The sequence below is a fragment of the Mercenaria mercenaria genome, chromosome 6, assembly GCF_021730395.1.
Source record: "Mercenaria mercenaria strain notata chromosome 6, MADL_Memer_1, whole genome shotgun sequence".
Lineage (NCBI taxonomy): Eukaryota > Metazoa > Mollusca > Bivalvia > Venerida > Veneridae > Mercenaria > Mercenaria mercenaria.
In genome coordinates, this window is record NC_069366.1 from 38,016,691 (window position 1) to 38,042,006 (window position 25,316).

General features: G+C 36.9%; 1 protein-coding gene across 3 annotated transcripts in view; it reads right to left on the reverse strand.

The window, feature by feature from the left end:
* The window catches only part of LOC123550531 (meckelin-like), a 73,163-nt gene that overhangs the window by 45,069 nt on the left and 2,778 nt on the right, over positions 1-25,316 (reverse strand). For all 3 annotated transcript variants that reach the window (XM_053545645.1, XM_053545646.1, XM_053545647.1), the window contains exons 2-7: positions 13,260-13,345; positions 11,963-12,053; positions 10,167-10,284; positions 6,581-6,656; positions 5,175-5,252; positions 1,542-1,738 (exon numbers count right to left, since the gene is read on the reverse strand). In XM_053545645.1, coding sequence (XP_053401620.1) covers positions 1,542-1,738; positions 5,175-5,252; positions 6,581-6,656; positions 10,167-10,284; positions 11,963-12,053; positions 13,260-13,345 — 646 coding nt within the window. The remainder of the gene's footprint in view (positions 1-1,541; positions 1,739-5,174; positions 5,253-6,580; positions 6,657-10,166; positions 10,285-11,962; positions 12,054-13,259; positions 13,346-25,316) is intronic.

A 25,316-nucleotide genomic window follows, 5' to 3' on the forward strand; every position in this document is an offset into this window, starting at 1 on the left:
TAAAAAACAAGAAAGTAGGTCAGTAGGTCAAGGTAACAATCAAGTGACACCATATTACTTGGGGTCATCAGGTAATTATAATTAAATAGTCTTAGAAATAGAATCAGATGATTTTTTAGGTATTTTTTCTATATAACTCACATAATAACTAAGTGACCCCAGGGCGGGGCCTCTTTTAACCCCAGGGGCATAATTTGAATAATTTTGGTAGAGGACTACTAGACAATGCATCATACAAAATATCAAAAGTCTAGGTCGTATGGTTTCTGACAAGAAGATTTTTAAAGCTTTTTCCTATAGTCTATATAAAACTTGGGACCCCCAGGGCAGGGCCTCTTTTCACCCCAGGGGTACAATTTGAACAATTTTGGTTGAGGACCATAAGACAATGCTACAAACAGAATTTCAAAGGTCTAAGAGTTGTGGTTTCAGATAAGAAGATTTTTAAACTTTTTTTCCTATATAAGTCTATGTAAAACTTGCGACCCCCGGGGCGGGGCCATATTTGACCCTAGGGGGATAATTTGAACAATCTTGGTAGAGGACCACTAGATGATGCTACATACCAAATATCAAAGCCCTAGGCCATGTGGTTTTGTACAAGAAGATTTTCAAAGTTTTCCCTATATAACACTATATAAACCATGTGACCCCCGGGGCAGGCCATATTTGACCCTAGGGGGATAATTTGAACAATCTTGGTAGAGGACCACTAGATGATGCTACATACCAAATATCAAAGCCCTAGGCCATGTGGTTTTGTACAAGAAGATTTTCAAAGTTTTCCCTGTATAACTCTATATAAACCATGTGACCCCCGGGGCAGGGCCATATTTGACCCTAGGGGAATAATTTGAACAATCTTGGTTGAGGATCACTAGATGATGCCACATACCAAATATCAAAGCCCTAGGCCATGTGGTTTTGTACAAGAAGATTTTCAAAGTTTTCCTATATAAATCTATATAAACCATGTGACCCCCGGGGCGGGGCCATATTTGACCCTAGGGGGATAATTTGAACAATTTTGGTAGAGGACCACTAGATGATGCTACACACCAGATATCAAAGCCCTAGGCCCTTTGGTTTTGGACATGAAGATTTTTAAAGTTTTTCCTTTCCGTTGCCATGGCAACCAGAGTTCTGCATGGAATTCAATTCTTTGAAAAATTTTGAAAGCGGGCCATCCAAGGATCATTCCTGTGAATTTGGTGTAATGCTGAACAGTGGTTTTCAAGAACTTAACCAGGCAACGCCGACGCCGACAACTGCTCAAGTGATGACAATAACTCATCATTTTTTTTCCAAAAATCAGATGAGCTAAAAAGGAAGAAAATTAACTGTGTACATTCAATGACAGTAAAAAAAAGAGAAGAAATTTCATAACAACACTAACTTTTTATAGTAATGTTAAAACTGAACACTTGCTGGAAAAAAAATAGCAGAGGCCAGTGAGCATTCATGCCAAACAAACCGGCAACAACATCGAGTCATACACTTCTATTAAATTTGTATACAAAGCTTTTGCAAAAACAACTTACGCTTGAACCCAAGCACTTAAATATACTTCACAAGCATTATTGAGGTCACTGCTTTGGAAGTCTTTGTTTCTATATTCATACAGAGTGAGAACACACATGTTTGCTAGAACGTTACAAGCTGTTTGGTTCCTGTTAACGTTACACAAAGCATATGATGCCTTCAAGTTGTAGCGTAGAAACTCTGATACTTGGTCCACCTGAAAGTTTAAATGAAACAGATTTTTAAATAAACATCTAGTACTGCAGTATGTTTATTGGATTATATTTGTTAAAATTTTCAAAGTTCATTCTCAATAAAACATACAGTCCAGGGGTGGCGAAATCTGATTTTGACTTGCTTGTCCGGTTTTGTCAACTGCTATTTTGTACTTGTCCGTATGATAGTTATATAGTAAATTCTGGTCAAATTTCACTTGTACGTACAAGCTTTGGGACAACCTGGGCAATATGGACAATTGAATTTGCCGCCCCTGAATTATACAGTAAGGCCATCTGTAAATGCTCCTGATAATTATCAGTCCATTAGATGCTTAAAGAAGAAGGTTAATAAGTGAATGAAGTATTGCCATACAATACAAAGTCCCCTACTGGAAAGCATTAATTTTCTCTACTGCAGTATAACTTAATGAACTGATATCTGTCAATGATGTATAAACAATATTGTTCTATATATACAATATGTTATAACACAACACTTGCATTAAAATCTACATCTACAAAAATCTACAGTTGTTGACTGTTTTATAACACCTCTAAATATAACAAAGTATCTAACTTCAATTTTGATAACATTTTATTTTGAAATTGGTGGGAAACTCAGTGAAAAAGCATCCGACTGAAACATGAAGATAACAATTATGTGCATATTCTGTTGGTATTACAGATTCCTATGAAGTTTCACTGAATTCCACTCAGTGGTTGCTGAAAAATACTCTGGACAAGAAATGGTACTAAAGTATAGTGATGTTGAATAATCAAAGGACAATAACAGTGAAAAATCATCTGACCGGAACAAGAAGACATATGCATATCTCCTCTTCGGAGTAAAGCTTCCTATAAAGTTTCACTCAATTCCAGTCAGTAGATGCTGAGAAATACTCTGGACAAGAATGCAGATGGACAGATGAACGAGCGGGGACATAAATGCTTTCCCTTTCCAGCGCGTAATAAACGTACAATGCCATTTTTCACAGCTTTCTTTAACAAAAGGTCTCTGAATTCAGAGTTCACTAGACCTCTGACCAGCACTAAAAGTCCCCTACCAGAAGGGGCACTTGTCATATTTGCTACCAAAGGTAACATTTTTTTTTTATATTAAATATTAATTAAACAAGAGGGCCATGATGGCCCTATATCGCTCACCTGTTATCATTGCACTTGAGGACAAGAAGGTCCTCAGAAAAAATATCTAAGTCTAAAGGACAGGAACAGCAAAGGGAAGAAATTTAACCAAAAAGAAAAAAAAATCTTACAAGGTACAGATATGTCAAAATGCACCTAAAAGTTGGAGGTACCGTCCATGTTGTACCACAGGAAAGTGGTCTCGGTTTTTCCCTACAGCCAATAATAAAAAAGTTACTAAAAATAAGCTATTTATAGTAACGTAAAAGGGAAGTAATTAAAAAAAAATTATTGTAAGTGAACAAAAGAAGGATCGGCCAAATAAATCTGTTGACATAAATGAAATTTCAGATCAGTATCTTCATTAGTTACGGAGATAATAATCATTTTAATTTAAAACAAAGGGAGGTAATTTGACATAAAATCAGTCCATAGTTATCTACCCTGATTGTCTCAGTCCAACTAATGACAATTATGGAATTTCAAATTAGTCCTAGGACTTACTGATATAAATCCATTTTGATTACAATCAGGGGAGGCAATCAGATATAAAATAACTCTGGAACCTACGATTATATCTGATTTGTCATGGAATCCAAGATTTATTGTTGTTGAAGATATTTTGGAAGTTTGTATCAAATCAAACCATAAATGAAGTCTCTATATGGCTGCAAAAGCCAAAATAGCCAATTCTGGACCTTTAAGGGGCCATAACTCTGGAACCCATGATGGAATTTGGCCAGTTTAAGAAAGGAACCAAGATCTTATGGTGATACAAGTTGTGTGCAAGTTTGGTTAAAATAAAATCATAAATGAAGCTGCTATTGTGCAGACAAGGTCAAAATAGCTAATTTTGGCCCTTTCAGGGGCCATAACTCTGGAACCCATAATAGAATCTGGCCAGTTCAAGAAAGGAACCAAGATCTTATGGTGATACAAGGTGTGTGCCAGTTTGGTAAAAATCAAATCATAAATAAAGCTGCTATTGTGCAGACAAGGTCAAAATAGCTGATTTTGGCCCTTTCAGGGGCCATAACTCTTGAACCCATAACGGGATCTGGCCAGTTAAAGAAAGGAACCAAGATCTTATGGTGATACAAGTTGTGTGCAAGTTTGGTTAAAATAAAATCATAAATGAAACCACTATCGTGCAGACAAGAAATTGTTAACGCACGCATGCACGGACGCACGCACGCACGCACAGACGACGGACGAAGGGTGATCACAAAAGCTCACTTTGTCACTATGTGACAGGTGAGCTAAAAACAGACTTACTGTTCTTGGTATCTTATACAGAACAGACTTACTGTTCTTGGTATCTTATACAGAACAGACTTACAGTTCTTGGTATCTTATACTGAACATACTTACTGTTCTTGGTATGTTATACAGAACAGACTTACAGTTCTTGGTATCTTATACAGAACAGACCTACTGTTCTTGGTATGTTACACAAAACAGACTTACTGTTCTTGGTATCTTACACAGAACAGACTTACAGTTCTGGTATGTTACACAGAACAGACTTACTGTTCTTGGTATCTTACACAGAACAGACTTACTGTTCTTGGTATGTTACACAGAACAGACTTACAGTCCTTGGTATCTTACACAGAACGGACTTACAGTTCTTGGTATCTTACACAGAACAGACTTACAGTTCTTGGTATCTTACACAGGACAGTCTTACAGTTCTTGGTATCTATCTTATACAGAACAGACTTACTGTTCTTGGTATCTTACACAGAACAGACTTGCAGTTCTTGGTATCTATCTTTTACAGAACAGACTTACTGTTCTTGGTATCTTACACAGAACAGACTTACAGTTCTTGGTATCTTACACAGTACAGACTTACAGTTCTTTGTATCTTACACAGAACAGACTTACAGTTCTTGGTATCTTACACAGAACAGACATACAGTTCTTGGTATCTTACACAGAACAGACTTACAGTTCTTGATATCTTATACAGAACAGACTTACAGTTCTTGGTATCTTATACAGAACAGACTTACTGTTCTTGGTATCTTACACAGAACAGACATACAGTTCTTGGTATCTTACACAGAACAGACTTACAGTTCTTGGTATCCTATACAGGACAGACTTACAGTTCTTGGTATCTTATACAGAACAGACTTACAGTTCTTGGTATCTTACACAGAACAGACTTACAGTTCTTGGTATCTTATTCAGTACAGACTTGTAAGTTCTTTGTATCTTACACAATAAAGACTGACTTCTTGATATCTATTACAGTTCTTAGAATCTTATTCAGTATAGACTTACAGTTCTTGGTATCTGATACAAACTGTCACTTTCAGCAATATTTCCCAAATATGATTTAGGTATACAAAATCCTCCAGTCTGAAAAGTAAAAAATTACATAAAGTGATCTAACCACTTCATCCTTCTACTGACAAAAGCGACAATCACTGAAACCAAAGTGGCGGTTTCTCAGAGAAACACACTGTGTGAGTACTGTGTATTATGAACTATACAAACATAGCAAATTAATATGTAAACATAAGTAGATAAAGATAGACTTGTTACAGACCCATTTTCCTCTAGGATTTGATCCAATAACATGTTGTTTCTTTGTACAGACTGTAGTAAAAATTATTTAATACTGGAGATTATTTTAGACATACTCTAGTGTAGTACAGATCACAGATTACGATACTTGCCTTGAATATTAGAAATAAGTAACCTTGCAACAAGACAAATTCATGGCAATAACAAACAGCTAAATACAAAATGGAGCTTAATTTCATCAAAACAAAAGCATGTGTTATGGGACATGTGCCATTCAGCTGGTATTACCATGGCAAAGAAGTACACTTATTCTTTCCTAACAAGTATTTTCATAGTTGTTTTTTTTTTTGTCATTTTAGGATGTATTTTTCAAAAAAAAATGTCTTGGCATGTGACTCTTTCCATTTTGCCATTCTCCAGTCTAGTTATTTTTTCCATACTGTGTGCATTTTACACTTCTTAACTGACAAGTTTATCTATACAAAGTGGCAACTGTTATGTGAAGTTTGATGGCAACCAGATAGAGGCAGCAGTTCAGAAGACAGAATGAAACTGAGAGTCATGCTATAACAAGAGCTGTCCATAAGACAGTGCGCTCGACTTTTCTAAGTGCTTGACTCTGAATTAGAGCTTTGCCAGTAAAAACTTTATACAACTTTAACAAAAAATTCTAAGTTAAAAAGGGATATAACTCTGTCAAAGATTATTAAGTTATGGGTATTGTTTCTCCTGGTGTAGACTTTGATAGTTAATACTTATTTTAAGTTTCAAGTTAAAAGCTTTGATGATAACAGAGATATTTGACTTTATCAAAAACTTTAACTAAAAGTTCTAAGTTAAAAAGGGGCATAATTCTGTCAAAAGTCAAACCAGAGTTATGGGATTGTTTCTCCTGGTGTAGACTTTGATAGTAAACAAGTATTTTAAGTTTCAAGTCAATAGCTTTGACAGTAACAGAGATATCTGACTTTATCAAAAACTTTAATCAACGGCGCTGGCGACGCGGACACCGACGCGAGTGCAATAGCTCTACTTTTTCTTCAAAAAATCGAACTAAAAATGCAACCTGAAAACAATAATAAGGCCAACATTGATGCCAGGTACATTAGCCCTTCTTACTCCATAAACAGTCAAGCTAAAATTTTGATACTGGTACTCACAAATTCATTTGTGCTTGTTGGACAATTGCAGCTATTATCTCCAGACACTGGTAAAACATTTGTACATTTTTCACATCTGTAATGTTAAAAAAACATTTATAAAGGGTTGTACAAAATATAAAGAGCATCAGATGTGCAGAAATGTGAAAACTGATTTTCAACAAACTATTAAAAATACAAAATGCTCTCCACAACGTAAATGACCTTACTGTCTAGTGAAATAAATCAATCGTAAAACTAACAAGAGCTGTCACTAACGGTGACAAATGCCCCCGCAGCACCTTGACCTTTGACCTGGTGACCTTGGACCCAAAAGTCAATAGGGGTCGTGTACCCAATAAGTACTATTAGCATGTGAAGTTTGAAGGTCCTGGGTGCAGTGGTTTGCGAGTAAAAAGCCTTCATGCAAGAAGTTACCATTGACCCCTGTGACCTTGACCTTTGAAGTGGTGACCCCAAAGTCAGTAGGGTCGTGTACTCAATAAGTACTATCAGCATGTAAAGTTTGAAGGTCCTGGATGCAGTGGTTCACGAGTAAAGACTCATGGTTCAAACACATTCTTTCATACAAAATTCCCTGACATTTCCCTGACTTTTCCCTGACATGAAAGCATTTTTCCCTGACTTTTTGGTTCGGTACAATACAAACCAAGTGACCTAGTATGACTTTTGTTATCTTAAAATGTGCACATTTAGTGGTTCAATTTTAAATGAGAAGGGGATCGAATCATTAGATATAGCCATCACCAGATTTGCTCAGGAGGTAAGGGGTGCAAATCCCTTTCAGTTTCTTCTATATGGAATTTGAAAAATATGTAGAATATAGATATATGCATATAATTTAAAACTAGAAAATGCTTTTGTAAAAAAGCGCATGTCTTCCCCAATGCAAAGTCCTATAGGCAAGAAGTCAATAGGGGTCAGGAGCGAAAGTCAAAGAGACACTGATGGTTGGCTGCAATAGGGATCATCTACTTGGCATGTCCAGTCATCCCGCTAAATTTCAAGGCCTAGTGGTTCTCAAGTCACTGTTCAGGCTCCTGTGACCCTGACCTTTGATCAAGTGACTTCAAAATAAATAGGGGTCATGTACTCTGCATGTCCAATTATCCTATTAAGTTTCAACATTGTAGGTCAAGTGGTTGTCAAGTTATTTCCAAAAAATGATTTTACATGAACAGGCCACTGTGACCTTGACCTTTAATAGACTGACCCCAAAATCAATAGGGGTCATCTACTCTGCATGTTCAATCATCCTATGAAGTTTCAACATTCTGGGTCAAGTGGTTCTCAAGTTATTGATCGGAACTGGTTATCAATGTTCTGGCCCCTGTGACCTTGACCTTTAACGGAGTGACCCCAAAAACAAAAAGGGTCATTTACTCTGCATGAACAATCATCCTATGAAGTTTCAACATTCTGGGTCGAGAGGTTCTCAAGTTATTGATCGGAAATGGTTTTCCATGTTCAGGCCCCTGTGGCCTTGACCTTTAACAGAGTGACCCTAAAATCGTTAAGGTTCATCTACTCTGCATGACCAATCATCCTACAAAGTTTCATTATTCTGGGTCAAGTGGTTCTCAAGTTACTGACCGGAAATGGTTTTCAATGTGCAGGCCCCTGTGACCTTGACCTTTCACAGAGTGACCCCAAAATCGTTAGGGGTCATCTACTCTTTACGACCAATCATCCTATTAAGTTTCAACATTCTGGGTCAAGTGGTTCTCAAGTTACTGACCGGAAATGGTTTTCAATGTTCAGGCCCCTGTGACCTTGACCTTTAATGGAGTGACCCCAAAATTGATAGGTGTCATCTACTTTGCATGTACAATCATCCTATGAAGTTTCAACATTCTGGGTCAGGTGGTTCTCTAGTTATTGATTGGAAATGGTTTTCAATGTTCAGGCCCCTGTGACCTTGACCTTTGATGGAGTGACCCCAAAATCAATAGGGGTCATCTACTCTTCATGATCAATCATCCTATGAAGTTTCAACATTCTGGGTCAAGTGGTTCTCTAGTTATTGATCGGAAATGGTTTTCAATGTTCAGGCCCCTGTGACCTTGACCTTTGACGGAGTGACCCCAAAATCAATAGGGGTCGTCTACTCCAGCTGCCCTACAACCCTATGAAGTTGGAAGGTTCTAGGTCAAATGGTTCTCCAGTTATTGCTCGGAAATGAAGTGTGACGTACGGACGGGCGGACAGGGCAAAAACAATATGTCTCCTGGGGGAGACATAATTATGCTTTAGTTGTTGTAAGCGTGATAGCTTTCATGAAAAAGGAAATATTTGAAGAAACTGCCTTAACCTTTACAAATTGTTGCCTAACCAGATCAGAAAATTCCCTGACATTTTCCTGACATTTTCCAAATTTCCCTGACATTCTGTGAAATTCCCTGACCTTGAAAAAAAAAATTTTTCCCTGACTTTTCCCTGGCGCGTATGAACCCTGAAAGTGCCTTCATGCAAAAAGTTAACATTGGCCCCGGTGACCTTGACCTTTGACGTGGTGAACCCAAAGTCAGTAGGAGTCGTGTACTCAATAAGTACTACTAGCATGTGAAGTTTGAAGATCCTGGGTGCAGTGGTTCGCGAGTAAAGTGCCTTCATGCAAAAAGTTAACGTTGTGACGAACGAACTAACGAACTAAAGGACAGTTGAAAACTAATATGCCTCCCTTCGGGGGCATAAAAAGTATTGATAATTCTGTTATTTAAAGACCGGAAGTATTTTCAATGATGTGCCAAACAATACTTTGTCAAAATTGCCCCAATACAGTGCTGCAACAGCAAGAATATTGAGGCAAAATGGTTTCCCTGCAGTGTTGCAGCATTAAGAATACAAAGGCAAAATAGTTCCCCTAGGGTAATGCTGCAGCAAGATTACTGAGCAAAAATGGCCCCCTTACATCACATCTGCAGTGAGAAAACCAAGTACTGTAAAATAATTTAATTTCATGGGCATGAAATTTCGTGGTTTTGGTCAACACGGCAATTTCGTGGGGATATGAATATGTGGATTTCAACTTTTGAACATAAATTGAATGGGAATTTTACTTGTTTGTCAGGATTAAATTTCATGGATTTACTTAACCACGAAATCCACGAAAATCAGTCCCCCACGAATGTTAATGATTTCACAGTATATTAAACAGTCCCCCTACAGCACAAGTCTTCGAAACTGAAAACATCAGGGAATAAGATTTGTGCTCATACAAATCACCTCACCTTGAACACTAAAGCAATCACGACAGAACATAGTTATTTTAGGTGTTTTTATGGATTGACAGTTCTGACATCATTTTTATGTCTACATATTGAAATAAGCCCTTTTTGAGAGTCAAAATGAGCACAAACATTTCCTCTGTATCTTTATAAAAGTACTCCCTTAAAAGACATTTAAAATTCCTGAAAAGGAAATTTCAAAAGGTTAGCAAGTTCTTTTAGAAGCCAGGTATTTACTTTTAAAATGTTAGCAATTTTAGCTGGAAAAGCATGTGTAGAGCTTCACAACCCCTGGTTTCAATGTCAAGTGTCTTTCCACTAGGTCTGCTTGTATGAACAATATAATGGACAAACTGTACCTTGTTTTATCAGCACTTGGCTGGGTCCCATCTGAACATTGCTGACAGCTGATTGTGTTGACCTGGGTACCTTGTTCTGTATACCATTGTCCCAGTAGCTGACGTTCAGGGCTTATCTCTGTAAAACACGTAACTTAAAAACCTGATATAACCCATTCGGAAACAATGGCCCTGCCTTCTGCTGTATGTCAAATTAGGAAACTGTTCATACTATACAGGATTCTGCTGTATGTCAAATTAGGAAACTGGTCATACTATACAGGATTCTGCTGTATGTCAAATTAGGAAACTGGTCATACTATACAGGAGTCTGCTGTATGTCAAATTAGGAAACTTGTTCATACTATACAGGATTCTGCTGTATGTCAAATTAGGAAACTTGTTCATACTATACAGGATTCTGCTGTATGTCAAATTAGGAAACTTGTTCATACTATACAGGATTCTGCTGTATGTCAAATTAGGAAACTTATTCATACTATACAGGATTCTGCTGTGTGTCAAATTAGGAAACTGTTCATACTATACAGGATTCTGCTGTGTGTCAAATTAGGAAACTTGTTCATACTATACAGGATTCTGCTGTATGTCAAATTAGGAAACTTGTTCATACTATACATGATTCTGCTGTATGTCAAATTAGGAAACTTGTTCATACTATACATGATTCTGCTGTATGTCAAATTAGGAAACTGGTCATACTATACAGGATTTTTTAACCATATAGAGATGATAGAATGTAAAATTGAGTACATCTGTAACTATGCAAAACACCCTGTCAGTTCTAAATGTTTATTCTTAATTTCGTAACATTGAAATAAACCTTGTAATCAAGTATAACTAACACAAACAACACTTTTTCAGTAAGACATAGCAACTTTAAAAACAACTACTTTTTACTGTGATTTTAATGTGTTTAGTATACCAGGAGTGAAATAATGCCACGTCATAGTTTTTGCATAACATCTGATAATGACATCATTTCATGCATAGAACACATCGGTAGAACTGACTTTGTTTATGATAACTGAAGAAAGATAAAATGCCATGTTTGAGCAGAAAAAGCTAACATGTGAAAGAAAGAATCTTACATTTGTGTCTTTCCACATTAAATTTACTGAACTTGCTGATTAAAAATGATAAAATGCTAGACATTTTACTATTTTATTTAAATCATTTAATAACTTCAGTAGGTAAAGACATTTGTGTAAGAGCCTATTTTTATTTCATTTTAAACTATTTCATGGGTAGTCAAACAACTAATTTTTAAACAAGTTACCCTAAACTTTTCTGGATTTAATCTTAAACTATTTTTAAAGATAGTCACAATGTACTGTGGACCAAACAGTCATCCCAGTCTGGTACATGTATGAAAGTTATATCACAGAACTCCACTGTCTAGTGTACTATTTCACAAATAATCAAGGCCTTCGAGTGGTTTATCGTCTAATTTACCACGGTTCACTTCAGAGTTCAGATGCACAGGAATTGAACCACGAGGGCGTTACCATGGTAAATTAGACGATAAATCACAAGAAGGCCTTGACTGTTTTCATTCCGACATGCACATTTACATATTTTAATAAATATTATGCTTTACTTCATTTACCCGAGAAGTAATGTATCGGACGTCATGCGGCAATTTGACGTCATAATGCTCTCTTACCAGCCCACGCGTCAAATGTTGTTTATCGCATAATATACAGAGCTTGATTTCCTTCTTTGTTAAACTGGAACTCAAATTGAGCCAAGTTAGAATTCTTAAACGAAAAAAAAATGTTACAAATGGTACGTACCTAACGTTCCATTACAAGAAGCACATGTATTAGTTGTTGTGTCCACTCCTGCTGGACATTTCAGACAATTGTAGCCAGTAGATGAAGCAACCTGTAATAACCAAGAAAATTATCACATGTATATTTTTTTTTTATAAAAGCACTGTCTGACAAGAGGTACTATTTCAGTAATAAAGCATAAATTATGATATTTTAAGGACATTACTGATTTACTTTTAAGATGAAGCAATATGCAAGCACTTAATTTGTTACAGGTGTAGCATCCAATTAGAAAGCACTGCATCTACTTACCACTGTGACATTTTTGTTTGTTTGTAGCCCATTTTAGATTATGATGCTAAAGATTTTGCTGTGCAAAAACCTTTCCTCAGATATAAGTCAAGTATGACAATATTGATCACTCTTTTAGATAATCTACAATGAACACATGAACAAAATACATCTGGCAAATTATCAATGCAAGAAGAAAGCAAGTGACCGAGAATTGCAGTAGCAATACAGAAGTCCCCTACCAGTATAACTCAATGCACACAGAAGTTATGGAGCTGAAACAATTTTACTTGACCTTCAGTAGTGACCTTGATCTTTGACTGACAACCATGGGTCATGTGCACGATACATAGTGTAATCATAGGGAACATTTCTGTGTAGTAATAAAATATTCCTTCAAAGCAATTAAAAGTTATGTGGCATAAACAAATCTTACTTGAAACTTAAACAATGACCTTGACCTTTTACTGACAAGCATAGATCATGTGTTGACACTGTCTCATCATGGGGAACGTTTGTGCCTACCATTAAGGTAATCCATCAATGCATATAAAAGTTACAGAGCAGATACAATTTTTACTGTGTTTTTTACTGTGTAGTAATAAAAAAAATTATTCAAAGCCATTAAAAAATATGGGGCTTAAACAAATTTAACTTGACCTTAAACAGTAACCTTGACCTTTAACTGACAAGCATAGATCATGTGTTGACACATTGTCTCACCATGGGAATGTTTGTGTGTACCATTAAGATAATCAATCAATGCATATAAAAGTTACAGAGCAGATACAATTTTTACTTAGACCTTTGAGCTACAGGCATAGGTCATATATGTGCATAATCTACATATTGCCCTCTATAAATATACCAAGTTTTATGAACCTAGCTTGAATACTTTTCGAGTAACTGCAGGATCCAGATTTGCAGACAGACAGACTGATGGAGGGCATTCCTATAGTCCCCTCCAGTGTTCCACCTGTAGGGGACTTATAATGGTAAACCTGAATGTTTGAGAGTTATGCCTTACCTGACCTGCTGGGCAAGCTTCACATGTGACATTTCCACCAAAACTTTGCTTGTATTTGAAGCCAAGTTTACAAATACAGGAAAAGCCTGAAATCCATGTAAACATAATTATACAAAATAATATATTATTTATGCTTATAACTTATATCCATAATTGTCTGTGGATGAAAAGAGAAGAATCTAATGGCACTCAGTCGTTAGTGAAAATGGGTGTTAACAAAATTACGCTGTATCAGCTGTAATGGCAGCCATTTTAAGTCAAAGCAGTAAAATTTGATAAAACAAGTATTGCCATGCAATCATAGTCCCCTAATGAACTGATATCTGTCAATGATGTATAAACAATATTGTACTATATATACAGTATGTTACAAACAAATAACTTGGATTAAAATTTGTATATGTCGTAGTCCAAACTGGAATCTAGGCAGATCCGGAATCTGCCTAGACCAAACTAGAATTCTAGTTTGGCCTAGACCAAACTAGAATTACAGTTTGGCCTAGACCAAACTAGAATTACAGTTTGTTTAAGATCGATTCCAGATCTGCCTAGACCAAACTAGAATTCCAGTTTGGCTAGACCGATTCAGGATCTGCCTAGGCCAAACTGGAATCTTCTTGTTTAAGAATTAACATGTTAATAGATGCTTGTTTTCACCTCACAGGGACACCATAATTTGTGGTGAATTATGGTGATGTATAGTTTGTATGTTTTGTTTCTTTTGGGCAAGTTATATAACTTATTCTTTCCTAATGAATGGAAAACAGACCATATTATTCAGTTTTATAATTTGAGAAAACAAAGAAATATGGTTATGACATTTTTTTGATAAAATACATACTTTAACCAAACTTTCACTTGAGCAATAAATACAGATAAGCAACATAATGAAGCACTAATGAAATACATACAGTGTATATGAGTTGTCTCAATACAGTCTATAATATATTTTCATCATTTCGGTGCTTTTTCAAATACCCTGCATAACATGTTGATTTTATTTACTTTTATCTTTTGTTCCTGTGAAAAACTGATTCTTCAGTTGTGCAAACTTGGAGATGAAAGGCCTAATTACTACTACTAAATTAGATAATCTTCAAAAGGAATTGGTAACAGTTTTTTTTAGGGGGAAATATTTGGTTTTATTATATAATTTTGGGACATGTTTTAAAAATACAATTAAGTATCCCTTGTTAACAGTTTTTTTCCTAACTGGTATTCTTCAATGCTTTAATGCAAAAAATATAAACCAGAATATCGGTTTTCATCTAAATTACAAATATTTTTTTTAAGTTCATAACAAATATTCCAGTTTGGCCTAGGCAGATCCGGAATCGGTCTAGACCAAACTGGAATTCTAGTTTGGCCTAGACCAAACTAGAATTCTAGTTTGGTCTAGGCAGATTCTGGATCTGCCTAGATTCCAGTTTGGACTACAACATATATATAAAACCCTACAGTTGATTTAATTTAGCATTTTTGGCCGATTATCAAAAAGGTAAAGTTATTCATAGTAAAGAAAAAACAAGAGCTCGTCAAACACGAAATGCCCCCCTTGATGCATTCAGTAATTGCACAAGGAATAGAAATTATATGCTCACTGTAAACAAATATTCTACCATTCTGGTTTAATCTGACCTTGGCCTTTAACCTATTAACCTTACAAGAGATTACAGAGTGATCTTGGCGCAATCCACTGAGCCATTTTTGAATGTTCCAAATTTCAAGACTAGCTCAAGGTCAAAATCAAGGTCAAATTTCATTTCGGTACAAAACAATGTGTATGTGGTCCAAATTTGAAAGCTGTGGCTTAAGAAATGTAAAAGTAGGTCACTAGATCAATTTCAAAGTCAAAGTTCATTTCAGTAGACAGAACTATGCAAGTGCTTCAAATTTGGAGGCTGTAGCTTGAGAAATGTGAAAGTAGGTAATAGGTAAAAATCAATGTCAAATTTCAATTCAGAACACAAAAATAAATATGCATGTGGTTCAAATTTGAAGGCTGTAGCTTGAGAAATGTGAAAGTAGGTCACTAGGTCAAAATCAAGGTCAAATTTTATTTCGGAACAAAAAAACTATGCATGTGGTCCAAATTTGAAGCCTGTACCTTCAAAAATGTGAAAGTAGGTCACTAGATCAATAACAAGGTCAAAGTTTTTTTCGGTACACAAACCTATGCATGTGGTCAAAATTTGAAGGCTTTAGCTACAGAAATGTGAAAGTAGGTCACTAGGTCAAAGTCAAGGTCAACTCATGTCAAGGTTCATCTTGCCACTCAAAACTATACATGTGGTCCAAATTTGAATGATGTAAGTTATGGACATGAAGATTCTAAGTTTTTCCCTATATAAGTCTATATGAACCATGTGACGCCTGGGGTGGGGCCATATTTGACCCTAGAGGGATAATTTGAACAAACTTGGTAGAGAACCACTAGATGACGCTACATTACAAAATATCAAAGCCATAGTCTTTGTGGTTTCGACAACAAGATTTTCCCTATATAAGTCTATACCAAATATCAAAGCCCTAGGCCCTATGGTTTTGGACAAGAAGATCAGAAACCGTTTAACTGTTCCTGGCCAATGTGACCTTGACCTTTGACCTAATGACCTCAAAATCAATAGGGGTCATCTGCTGGTCATGGCCAACCTAACTATCAATTTTCCTGGCACTAGGCCCAAGCGTTCTTGAGTTATTGCCCGGAAACCATTTTACTGTTCCTGGTCCTTGACCTTTGACACACTGACCTCAAAATCAATAGGAGTCATCTGCTGGTCATGACCAATCTCCCTATCAACTTTTGTGACCCTAGGCCTAAGCGTTCTTGAGTTATCATCCGGAAGCCGTTTAACTGTTCAGGGTCACTGTGACCTTGACCTTTAACATACTGTCCTCAAAATCAATAGGGGTCATCTGCTGGTCATGATCAACCTACCTATCAACTTTCATGATCCTAGGCCCAAGGCTTCTTGAGTTATCATCCAGAAAATGTTTTACTATTCAGGGTCACTGTGACCTTGACCTTTGACATACAGACCTCAAAATCAATAGGGGTCATCTGCTTGTGATGACTTACCTCCCTATCAACTTTCATGATCTTAGGCCCAAGAGTTCTTGAGTTATCATCCAGAAACGGATTGGTCTACATTCCGACCAACCTACTGACATCCTGCAAAACAATATACCCCTCCTTCTTCGAAGGGGGGCATAAAAATCCATATAAGTCCACACAAAACTCTTTACCACCTAAAAATTGGATGTAACATGCATGTTGTACCACAGAAAACTGGTCTCGATTTTTCCCTACGGCCTGTAATAAGTAAGTTACAATATAAGCTATTTATAGCAAAACAAAGGGACATAATTCTAAAAAACAAGAGTGCCTCATGGTGGTGAACATTTGTGCCAAGTTACATCAAAATCCCTCCATGCATGAAGAAGAAGTGTTCCAGACAAAGTCATTCTTGTATCTGACCTTTGGCATCTGTGTGTGACCTTGACCTTCGACCTAGGGACCAGGTTCTTGTGCATGACAGTCCCTCTAATAGTGGTGAACATTTGTGCCAAGTAATATTCAAATGCTGTTTTGCATGACAAAGTTATACACTGGACAGGAAAAATGTCCCATTAACCTTTGATCTCCAAATGTGACCTTGACCTTTAAACTAGGGTTCTGGGTCTGCGCATGACACGTCTGTCTTTATATACAGTTTAAGTGTTGGAGTAAGCGGCCTATTGGTATTCACATGATGGAGTAATCGGCCTACATCTGTGAAGTGCCTGGGCCGATTTGGCTAGTTATAAAACTTGGCAGAGGACTTATTGGCAAACACATTTTGTTCAAGTTTGGTGAAGATCAAATGAGAAATGTTCAACTGTGGACAAGTTTTGTGACAGACAGACACACAGACAGGAGTAAATCAATATGTCTCCCACACCACTGTATGGTGGGAGACACAGGTAGAAAATGTTTTTGTAGAAAAGAGCATGTTTCCCCTAAAGCATAGTAGTAATAGGCTAGAACTCAATAGGGGACAGGTTAAAAAATCAAAGAGACACTGATGTTTGGCTTAGTTACTGAAATACAATAGGGATCATCTACTCCGCATGTCCAATCATCCCATGTTAACTTCCAATATTCTGGGTCAAGAGGTTCTCAAGTTATGAACTGGAAACGGGTTTCCATCTTCTGGCCCCTGTAACCTTGACCTTTGATCGGGTGACCCCAAAATCAATACGGACCGTCTACGGTGTATGTCCAATCAGTGTTAACTTATTTTCCACTGATTGGCAATTGTTAAAAGTCATACTTTTTAATTTAAATGTTACATTTAAGAAAAAATGGCTATAAATGCATTAAGTTAATATACTGTCTTGTGTTTCAAAAGTTTAAGGTTTTATTAAGTACAGCCTTGGTTGAAAAAGTAAAAAAAAATTCTTAACTTTGGGAATTTTAACTTTGAAATTGGGGAATAAACACACTATTTCAGTCACAAATTGGCCTGAAAAAAAAACACACTGCAACCATACTACGAAGTTTCAATATCCTGGGTCAAGTGGTTCTCAAGTTACTGATCTGAAATGGTATTCCTGTGACCCTGACTTTTGATGGAGTGACCCCAAAAACAAGAGGGGTCATCTACTCTGTAAGTTCTATCTTCCTATGAGGATTTGAAGGTTCTGTGTCAAATGGCTGTTTTTCAATGTTCTGGCCCCTGTGACCTTCATCTCTGATTGATTGACCCCAAAATCAATAGAGGTCATCTACTACGCATGTCCAGTCAACCTATGAAGTTTCAACATTCTGGGTCAAGTGGTTCTCAAGTTATTTATAGGAAATGGTTTTCCATGCTCAGGCACCTGTGATCTTGATCTCTGATTGACCCAAAAATCAATAAGCTCATCTACAGTACAGCTAGCGCGGAACCTTCATTTGAACACCCGTCGCCGCAATTCAGATTTGCGTGTTTGTTTTTTCTGCCCCTCGCGACGGGTGTTCTTGACAATATTTCAGGTGTTCAGCGTGTCCAAGTGCCAGAGGCACTGACCATTGCGCGTTGCGATCGTTGAACCCGAGGGTCCCTGGTGTGCGGCCGTACTCTGCATGTCCAATCATCCTATGAAGTTTTCATGTTCTGGGTCGGAAATGGTTTTCCATGTTGAGGTCCATGTGACCTTTCATGGAATGAACCCAAAAACATTATGGGTCATCTACTCTGTAACCCCTATCGTCCTATGAAGATTGAAGGTTCTACTTCATATAGGAGAGATCGTGTTTGTATACAAATCCGTTGTATTTTCTATTTTTAGAACTGATAAGACAAAGATCGGGTGGGCAGACGCCGAGCGTCCATGTTTTTTTGTAAACAGTGATGTTTTTCTAACGGCTTAAACTTTCTTAAAACACAAATGATACAAATAATTTTTTGATCAATGCAGGGTTTTTTCTAGCTTATTTGGGAACATAGCCTCTACCCCCGAAATTGGGATTTGTGACGCATAAATGTTCCAAATTGGGAAATATTTAGTCCTATAGGATATAGTAAGGATGTGTTTAAGCACTTTCTCATACACTTGTTTCACATTGTACAACCTATTTAACATAGTTCCATTACAAAATTGTCCATTATTTGGTCAATAGTTGTGCAATTTTGATGAATTTTTTTTTTCAGAATGAAGATTGGGAATTTTTCCACTTATTTTGGGAAAAATACATACTTTTTGACATTGGGAATATAGCCGAATAACGGCTATAAAACGGCCGGAAAAAAAACCTGCAATGGAAAGGATATAAAACAAGCAATTTATTGATTACTTTTAATTATTATTTCGAAATAATATGGATTAATTATGAATGCTTAACTTACAGTGTTTTTTTCTAAAAGTTTGGAGCATCGCCACGCCGCTATTAAAATCATATGTCATTTAAAATGGTTATTCATTTTAAAAAGATATCTGAATAAGAAAATATGTAAATTGTAAGCATTCCAAAACTTTTTGAATTTTTAAAATCCATAAATGAGCGAAAAAGTTATTAAAAATTAAAAATTCTGATCCCATACACAAACGATGTAAAAACATTTGTTTTGCCCACCATCAGCTAAACAGGTGTTAATGCGTGACGTAACAGCGATCTCTCCTACTGTTCTCCAGTTATTGATCAGAAATAACGTGTGACGGATTCTGGCCCCTGTGACCTTGACCTTTGATGGAGTGACCCTAAAATCAATAAGGGTCATCTGCTCTGCATGTCCAATCAACCTAGTATGAAGTTTCAACATTCTGGGTAAAGTGGTTCTCAAGTTATTGTTTTCCATGTTTGTGCCCTGTGACCTTGACATTCGATGGAATGACCCCAAAAACAATAGTGGTGATCTACTCCATAAGCCCTATCACCCCAGGCCTTTTTTTCATCAATTTGGGAATGCCACAGACACCGGTGGAATTGGGAAAATGTTACATGATACATGCAGGGGTTCCATTTGACCCAGAACACAGGGGTCCAGACCCGGGAGATTTTCAAAAGACGCTCAAAGGACCTGGCATGATACTTGCTTGTGCGTCACCCGGGGGCATTTTCCTTTGATAATCCTCTCTTATCATTTATTTCCTGCAATAAAAGTGTGTCCATAAGTAACTCGTGAATTCCAAATAAACACTCGCGGTCACTGAAAGCACACATACACTAATAATGATATGTGTGGTGTAAGCAGTAAGGTAATGGAAGGCTGAGTTAAACTACTGTTGACAGGCGATCACCAGGCGGGACTTGTCTAATAACAGCCTGTAAGCTGTCAACACGGTGTTTGTGGATCAAAAGATGTGAAAAATCGATAATCTGTGTAATAAACAACATCCGTTATTGAAAAGAGGGGAGAAAAATTGCAACAATTTTATTTGATTAGGCAGGCGATTGGCGATAATTAGATTACTTTATAAAAAACAAGAGCTGTCGGAGGACAGCAACGCTCGACTATTTAACAGCCTTGTCGCTTGAATGAATAAGAAAGTCGAAAAAGGGGCATAATTTAGTAAAAAAGTAAAATAGGGTTATGGAACCTGCAAAGTGCTTATCAGCTCATGACAGTGGACAAGTGTATGAAGTTTCAATCCATTCCCATTAGTGGGTACTGAGATACCAGCTTACATAATAAAGAATTTAACCCAAAAACTCCTAAGTTGAAAAAGGGGCATAATTTTGTAAAATGCAAAGTTGAGTTATTGATCCTTTGCACTGCATGTTATATCAAGACAGTGAACTAGTGTGTGAAGTTTCAATCCTTTCCCATAAGTGGATACTGAGATACCAGCTTACATACAAAAACTTAACCAAAAATTTCTAAGTCAAAAAAGGGGCATAATTTTGTAAAAAAGCAAAACAGAGTTATGGAACCTATGCAATGTAAGTCAGTTTATCACAGTGAATAAGTGTGTGAAGTTTCAATCCATTCCCACAAGTGGTTGCTGAGATACCAGCTTACATACAAAAACTTAACCAAATCGGGACGCAGACGCCGACGCTGACGCGGACGCAGACGCCGACGCATGGGCGAGTCCAATAGCTCTACTATTCTATGAATAGTCGAGATAAAAATCGATAATTATAATCATTATTTTTTGTACTTGATAAGATTTTATGAGCTGATCGGCCGTAACAATATAGCATTTTTTTTTGTTACCGAGTCTTAGTTTAGGAGGGAAATGCTTTAAATAAGCAGAAATAGTAAGTTTTGAATAGCTATGATGAAAGAAAATAAATAAAAACAAGAGCTAGCTCCATAGGACGACACATGCCCCCGATGGCACTTTGAATGAATAGTTATAGCCGATGTTAGAGTTTAGGACTTTTGACCTACGGACCTGGGTCTTGCGCGCGACACGTCGTCTTACTGTGGTACACATTCATGCCCAATAATTTTAAAATCCATGCATGAATGACAAAGATATGGACCGGACACACCCATCAATGCACTATCATGAAATATGACCTTTAACGTCTAAATGTGACCTTGACCTTTGAGTTATGGACCTCGGTCTTGTGAGTGACACGTCGTCTTACTGTGGTACACATTCATGCCAAGTTATTTGAAAATCCATCCATGGATGACAAAGATATGGACCAGACAAGAATGCAGTATCATGAAAAATGACCTTTAACGTCGAAGTGTGACCTTGACCTTTGAGCTATGGACCTGGGTCTTGCTTGCGACACGTCTTACTGTGGTACACATTCATGCCAAGTTATTTGAAAATCCATCGATCGATGACAAAGATATGGACCAGACACGAATGCAGTATCATGAAAAATGACCTTTAACGTCTTAGTGTGACCTTGACCTTTGAGCTACGGACCTGGGTCTTGTGCGCGAAACTCGTCTTACTGTGGTACACATTCATGCCAAGTTATTTGAAAATCCATCGATCGATGACAAAGATATGGACCAGTCACGAATGCAGTATCATGAAAAATGACCTTTAACGTCTAAGTGTGACTTTGACCTTCGAGCTACGGACCTGGGTCTTGCGCGCAACACGTTGTCTTACTGTGGTACACATTCAAGTTATTTGAAAATCCATCCATCGATGACAAAGATATGGACCGGACACGAAAATTGCAGACTGACAGACGGTTCAAAAACTATATGTCTCCCTTCGGGGGCATAAAAACAGGTATATTATCAAGAATTTAAGTCTTAACACGTTTTCCATATTTGTCACCTGTTTTCGCGACCGTGATTTTCGGACATATATCTGTCTTTTCTGAGATTTCCTAGTGCAATCTTAATAATTAGTCATTGAAAAGTCTGCAATTAAGAAAAATATGACAACTGTTGTTAAAGCAGCTAATATTCTGAAGCATTTTTGAGGCTATATACCAATAAAAGAAATTGTTCTTTGTTTCATATAAAATTCAGCTACTTCAGACCAATTTTGTTACAGTTTCTAGATTTTCACTACGCCGTAGACCTATTTTCCACAAGATATCCATACATTTGCTTCGAGAAAACGAAAAGAAAAAGGGGTGTTGAATAGTATGCAGTGAAATGCAAGTCAACTGAAGTCAGGTACCCTCATATTGCCACATTTCAGAAAGCGGTCCGCATAATAAACACCCTACTTTCGTTTTCAAGTAAACAACTCGAAAACATGGGAGTATTAGCATGAAACGTATCCTATTTTATGTAAAATTCATTCCACCAGTGAAATAATGCCCATTTGGCCCCGGGTTTACACGCAAATGCGCGAAAAATGGAAAAATTAGGATCTATTTATTAGGGGCTTCTTTCGACTACACCACGGAAGCACATTTTGGACCGAATTACTGCATTATAACCTTGATAATATAACATGCAAAGCCATCAAACCCCACCCACCATTCTTGTAATAGTTTATTACTTACAACTGAATAAGCTCTATGTTTTTTATTATGAAATAAATATTAATAAAACAAAACTTTCGGTTAATATTATTGTACAATCTGACTAAAGTACTTGATCTTCTAAACGAAGATCTGAGAACGGCCTATTCATATTCGTCTTCTGTATATTTTGGATTTCCATTATTGCTATTATTATGTTATCCAATCAGACGACTTGTTCGATTGTCAAAGGATAAGAAAAATATGCGGTTATTCCAGGACTCGAAAAATATGCGGTTATTCCAGGACTCGAACCGACTGAGCTAACCGGCTATCTGATACATTACAACATAAGAATTGTAAATATCAAAAGTCAATGCTACATGTAGATTTGCAAGATGTTGTAAGCTAGGCTCTGATTGGCTAGAGAAAGAGCCGTCAGAACGAGGCAATGAATAGGTCGTTTTCAGATCCTATGCGTAGCGTAATAGGATATGTACTTTAGTCAGATTGTATTATTGTATTACCAGCTGCATATTACTATATAAGAAAATTTAGTCCTATAGTATCGACGTGTTGGGACAGGACTCCTGTAATTTGGAAAAGGACCCTTCAAAATTTGGACCTAAGTGTCCTGGGACTCTTGGGTTTTCAGATCTAGTGGAACCCCTGTACATGATATGCATGTGTTAGGACAGTAAGAGCAGTAATAAATACAGCTTTGTTAAAAATAAAAACAGGATGATGACATTAGTACATAATACGAGTCTAGGTCAGATCATGTATCGTAAAGGAAAACTTCTGTGAAAGGACCATACTTACCTTCCTTTACATTGCATGGAAAATCCCATAAACAAACATCAGGCTCAGCTACTTTCATTTTAAAATAAGCCTTCGCGATATGCCAAGTAAGTAAGGTTAATAACTTAATAGGGAATGAAAATCCCCAAGATGGTAACGTCCGTATATTGTTATTCGTCTTTGTTGCCTGAATATCTAGACAATTTTTTCTATGTCTTCTGCTTCCTTTTTATGTCTTTTCCACATGAGTAACAAAGCATGAATAGTGTCACATCTGACTTGATGTTGCACCGACATCATCCAAATGCGCTATTGCCATGGGGTTGAGCACGACCAGCATGCCCACTCATTTTTAAAGTTGAGGGTACATGTACCCCCTGCTTTTGCAAAATAGGGGTACACTTCAAAATTTGGGGGTACATTACATGGCAGATCTGAAAATTTTCTATTTAACTACTGAAATTTGTATATTACATGTTTTTTTTTGTTTTTTTGTTGTTGTTTTTTTTCATACAGAACTCTCGTGGGTGGGGTATAACAGATGAGATAATTTTAGAAAATGTAAAATGTTTTTCCAAAGTTAAGATAGGAAATTCTGAATCAAAAGACCCCTCCCTATATTATACTATATATATATAAGTTTTTAGCAAGGTTCATGTATTCCCAATTTCGTGAACGGAACACGATTCGTCCGAAATAACATACAGTCAACTGAAGACTGGTAAAATTCGTCCATCAATAATAAATGCCCAAACTATTACAGATATGCAATGTGTATCAAAATTGCGGTTAAATATCGAAAAATAAAATACTGTTAACCTTTTGCTGAGTTTATTAAAGCTAAAATGCCTTTTTGCGTTTCGTATCCATTCTTTTTTTGCACACGACCCGTGTGACGTCCGACTAAAACATTTACCAAACCCCTCTATACAGCTGACAATTACGCCGAGAATTCGGTGATGGAAACGAAATTATAACGTTCGTGGACCGGATCTGCGTTTTAGACCATACCAAACAATTGGCAAGTGCGCGATGAAATAAAAAGCGATTTTGCAGCTGAACTGGAGTTCCGAATCTCTGCGTGCATGTACCCCCAACAAGTGATTTTTATGCGTGCATTTGATATTTTGTACGTGATTCACGTACTGCAGTTCGTGAATGGGCATGATGGCGACGTTACGCAGGTTTAATGTAAATTGTTTTATAAAAAACTACTGGTAACACATGAAATGAAAAGAAACTTTGCATTCCCGGATTCAGAAATTTATATTAGATTTAGAGAAACAAATTGATAGCAAAGGCATGATCGTCGAGTGTAGGTATATACCAAAGGTGGTACACTGGACAGTTTTAAATATTAGTATGTAAACTGTGGCCTCTGGTTCATTTTTGGGACTGGATTCTGAGCACCCTAATATCACTTACCCTGTTTGCAGCTATTTTCGTGGTACTAAGGGAATAAATGAATAAAGGAAAGAAAAACAATATTATGTTGCTATTATTTCCTATTAACTTCGTAAACCTTTTCTTTTCCACTATTATTTCAATTAGAAAATCTTTTTTTTTTTGTTTACTTTTAAACCCATCATGTTTCCGGTGCATGTGACTTTCACTTTCGCCAAGAGAGTTAATTCTAATTTCGCGGTACGGCATCCGATTTGATAAAGCGCTTCCTGTGAAAGTGTAAAATGTATAGGACACCTAAATTTTCAAAATAAATTTAGTGAGTAAGACATTAAAAATTATTGCAATGTAAAATTAACACAGTGGAAGGGTACAACACGCAATTCATTACCAATTTTACTAGTCAAATGATCGACGAGGGCATTTAAAAATAATTGACCTACCAGGGCTTAAGCTAGGCTAAGATTTTAGGGAGAAGTCACTTCTCCCTC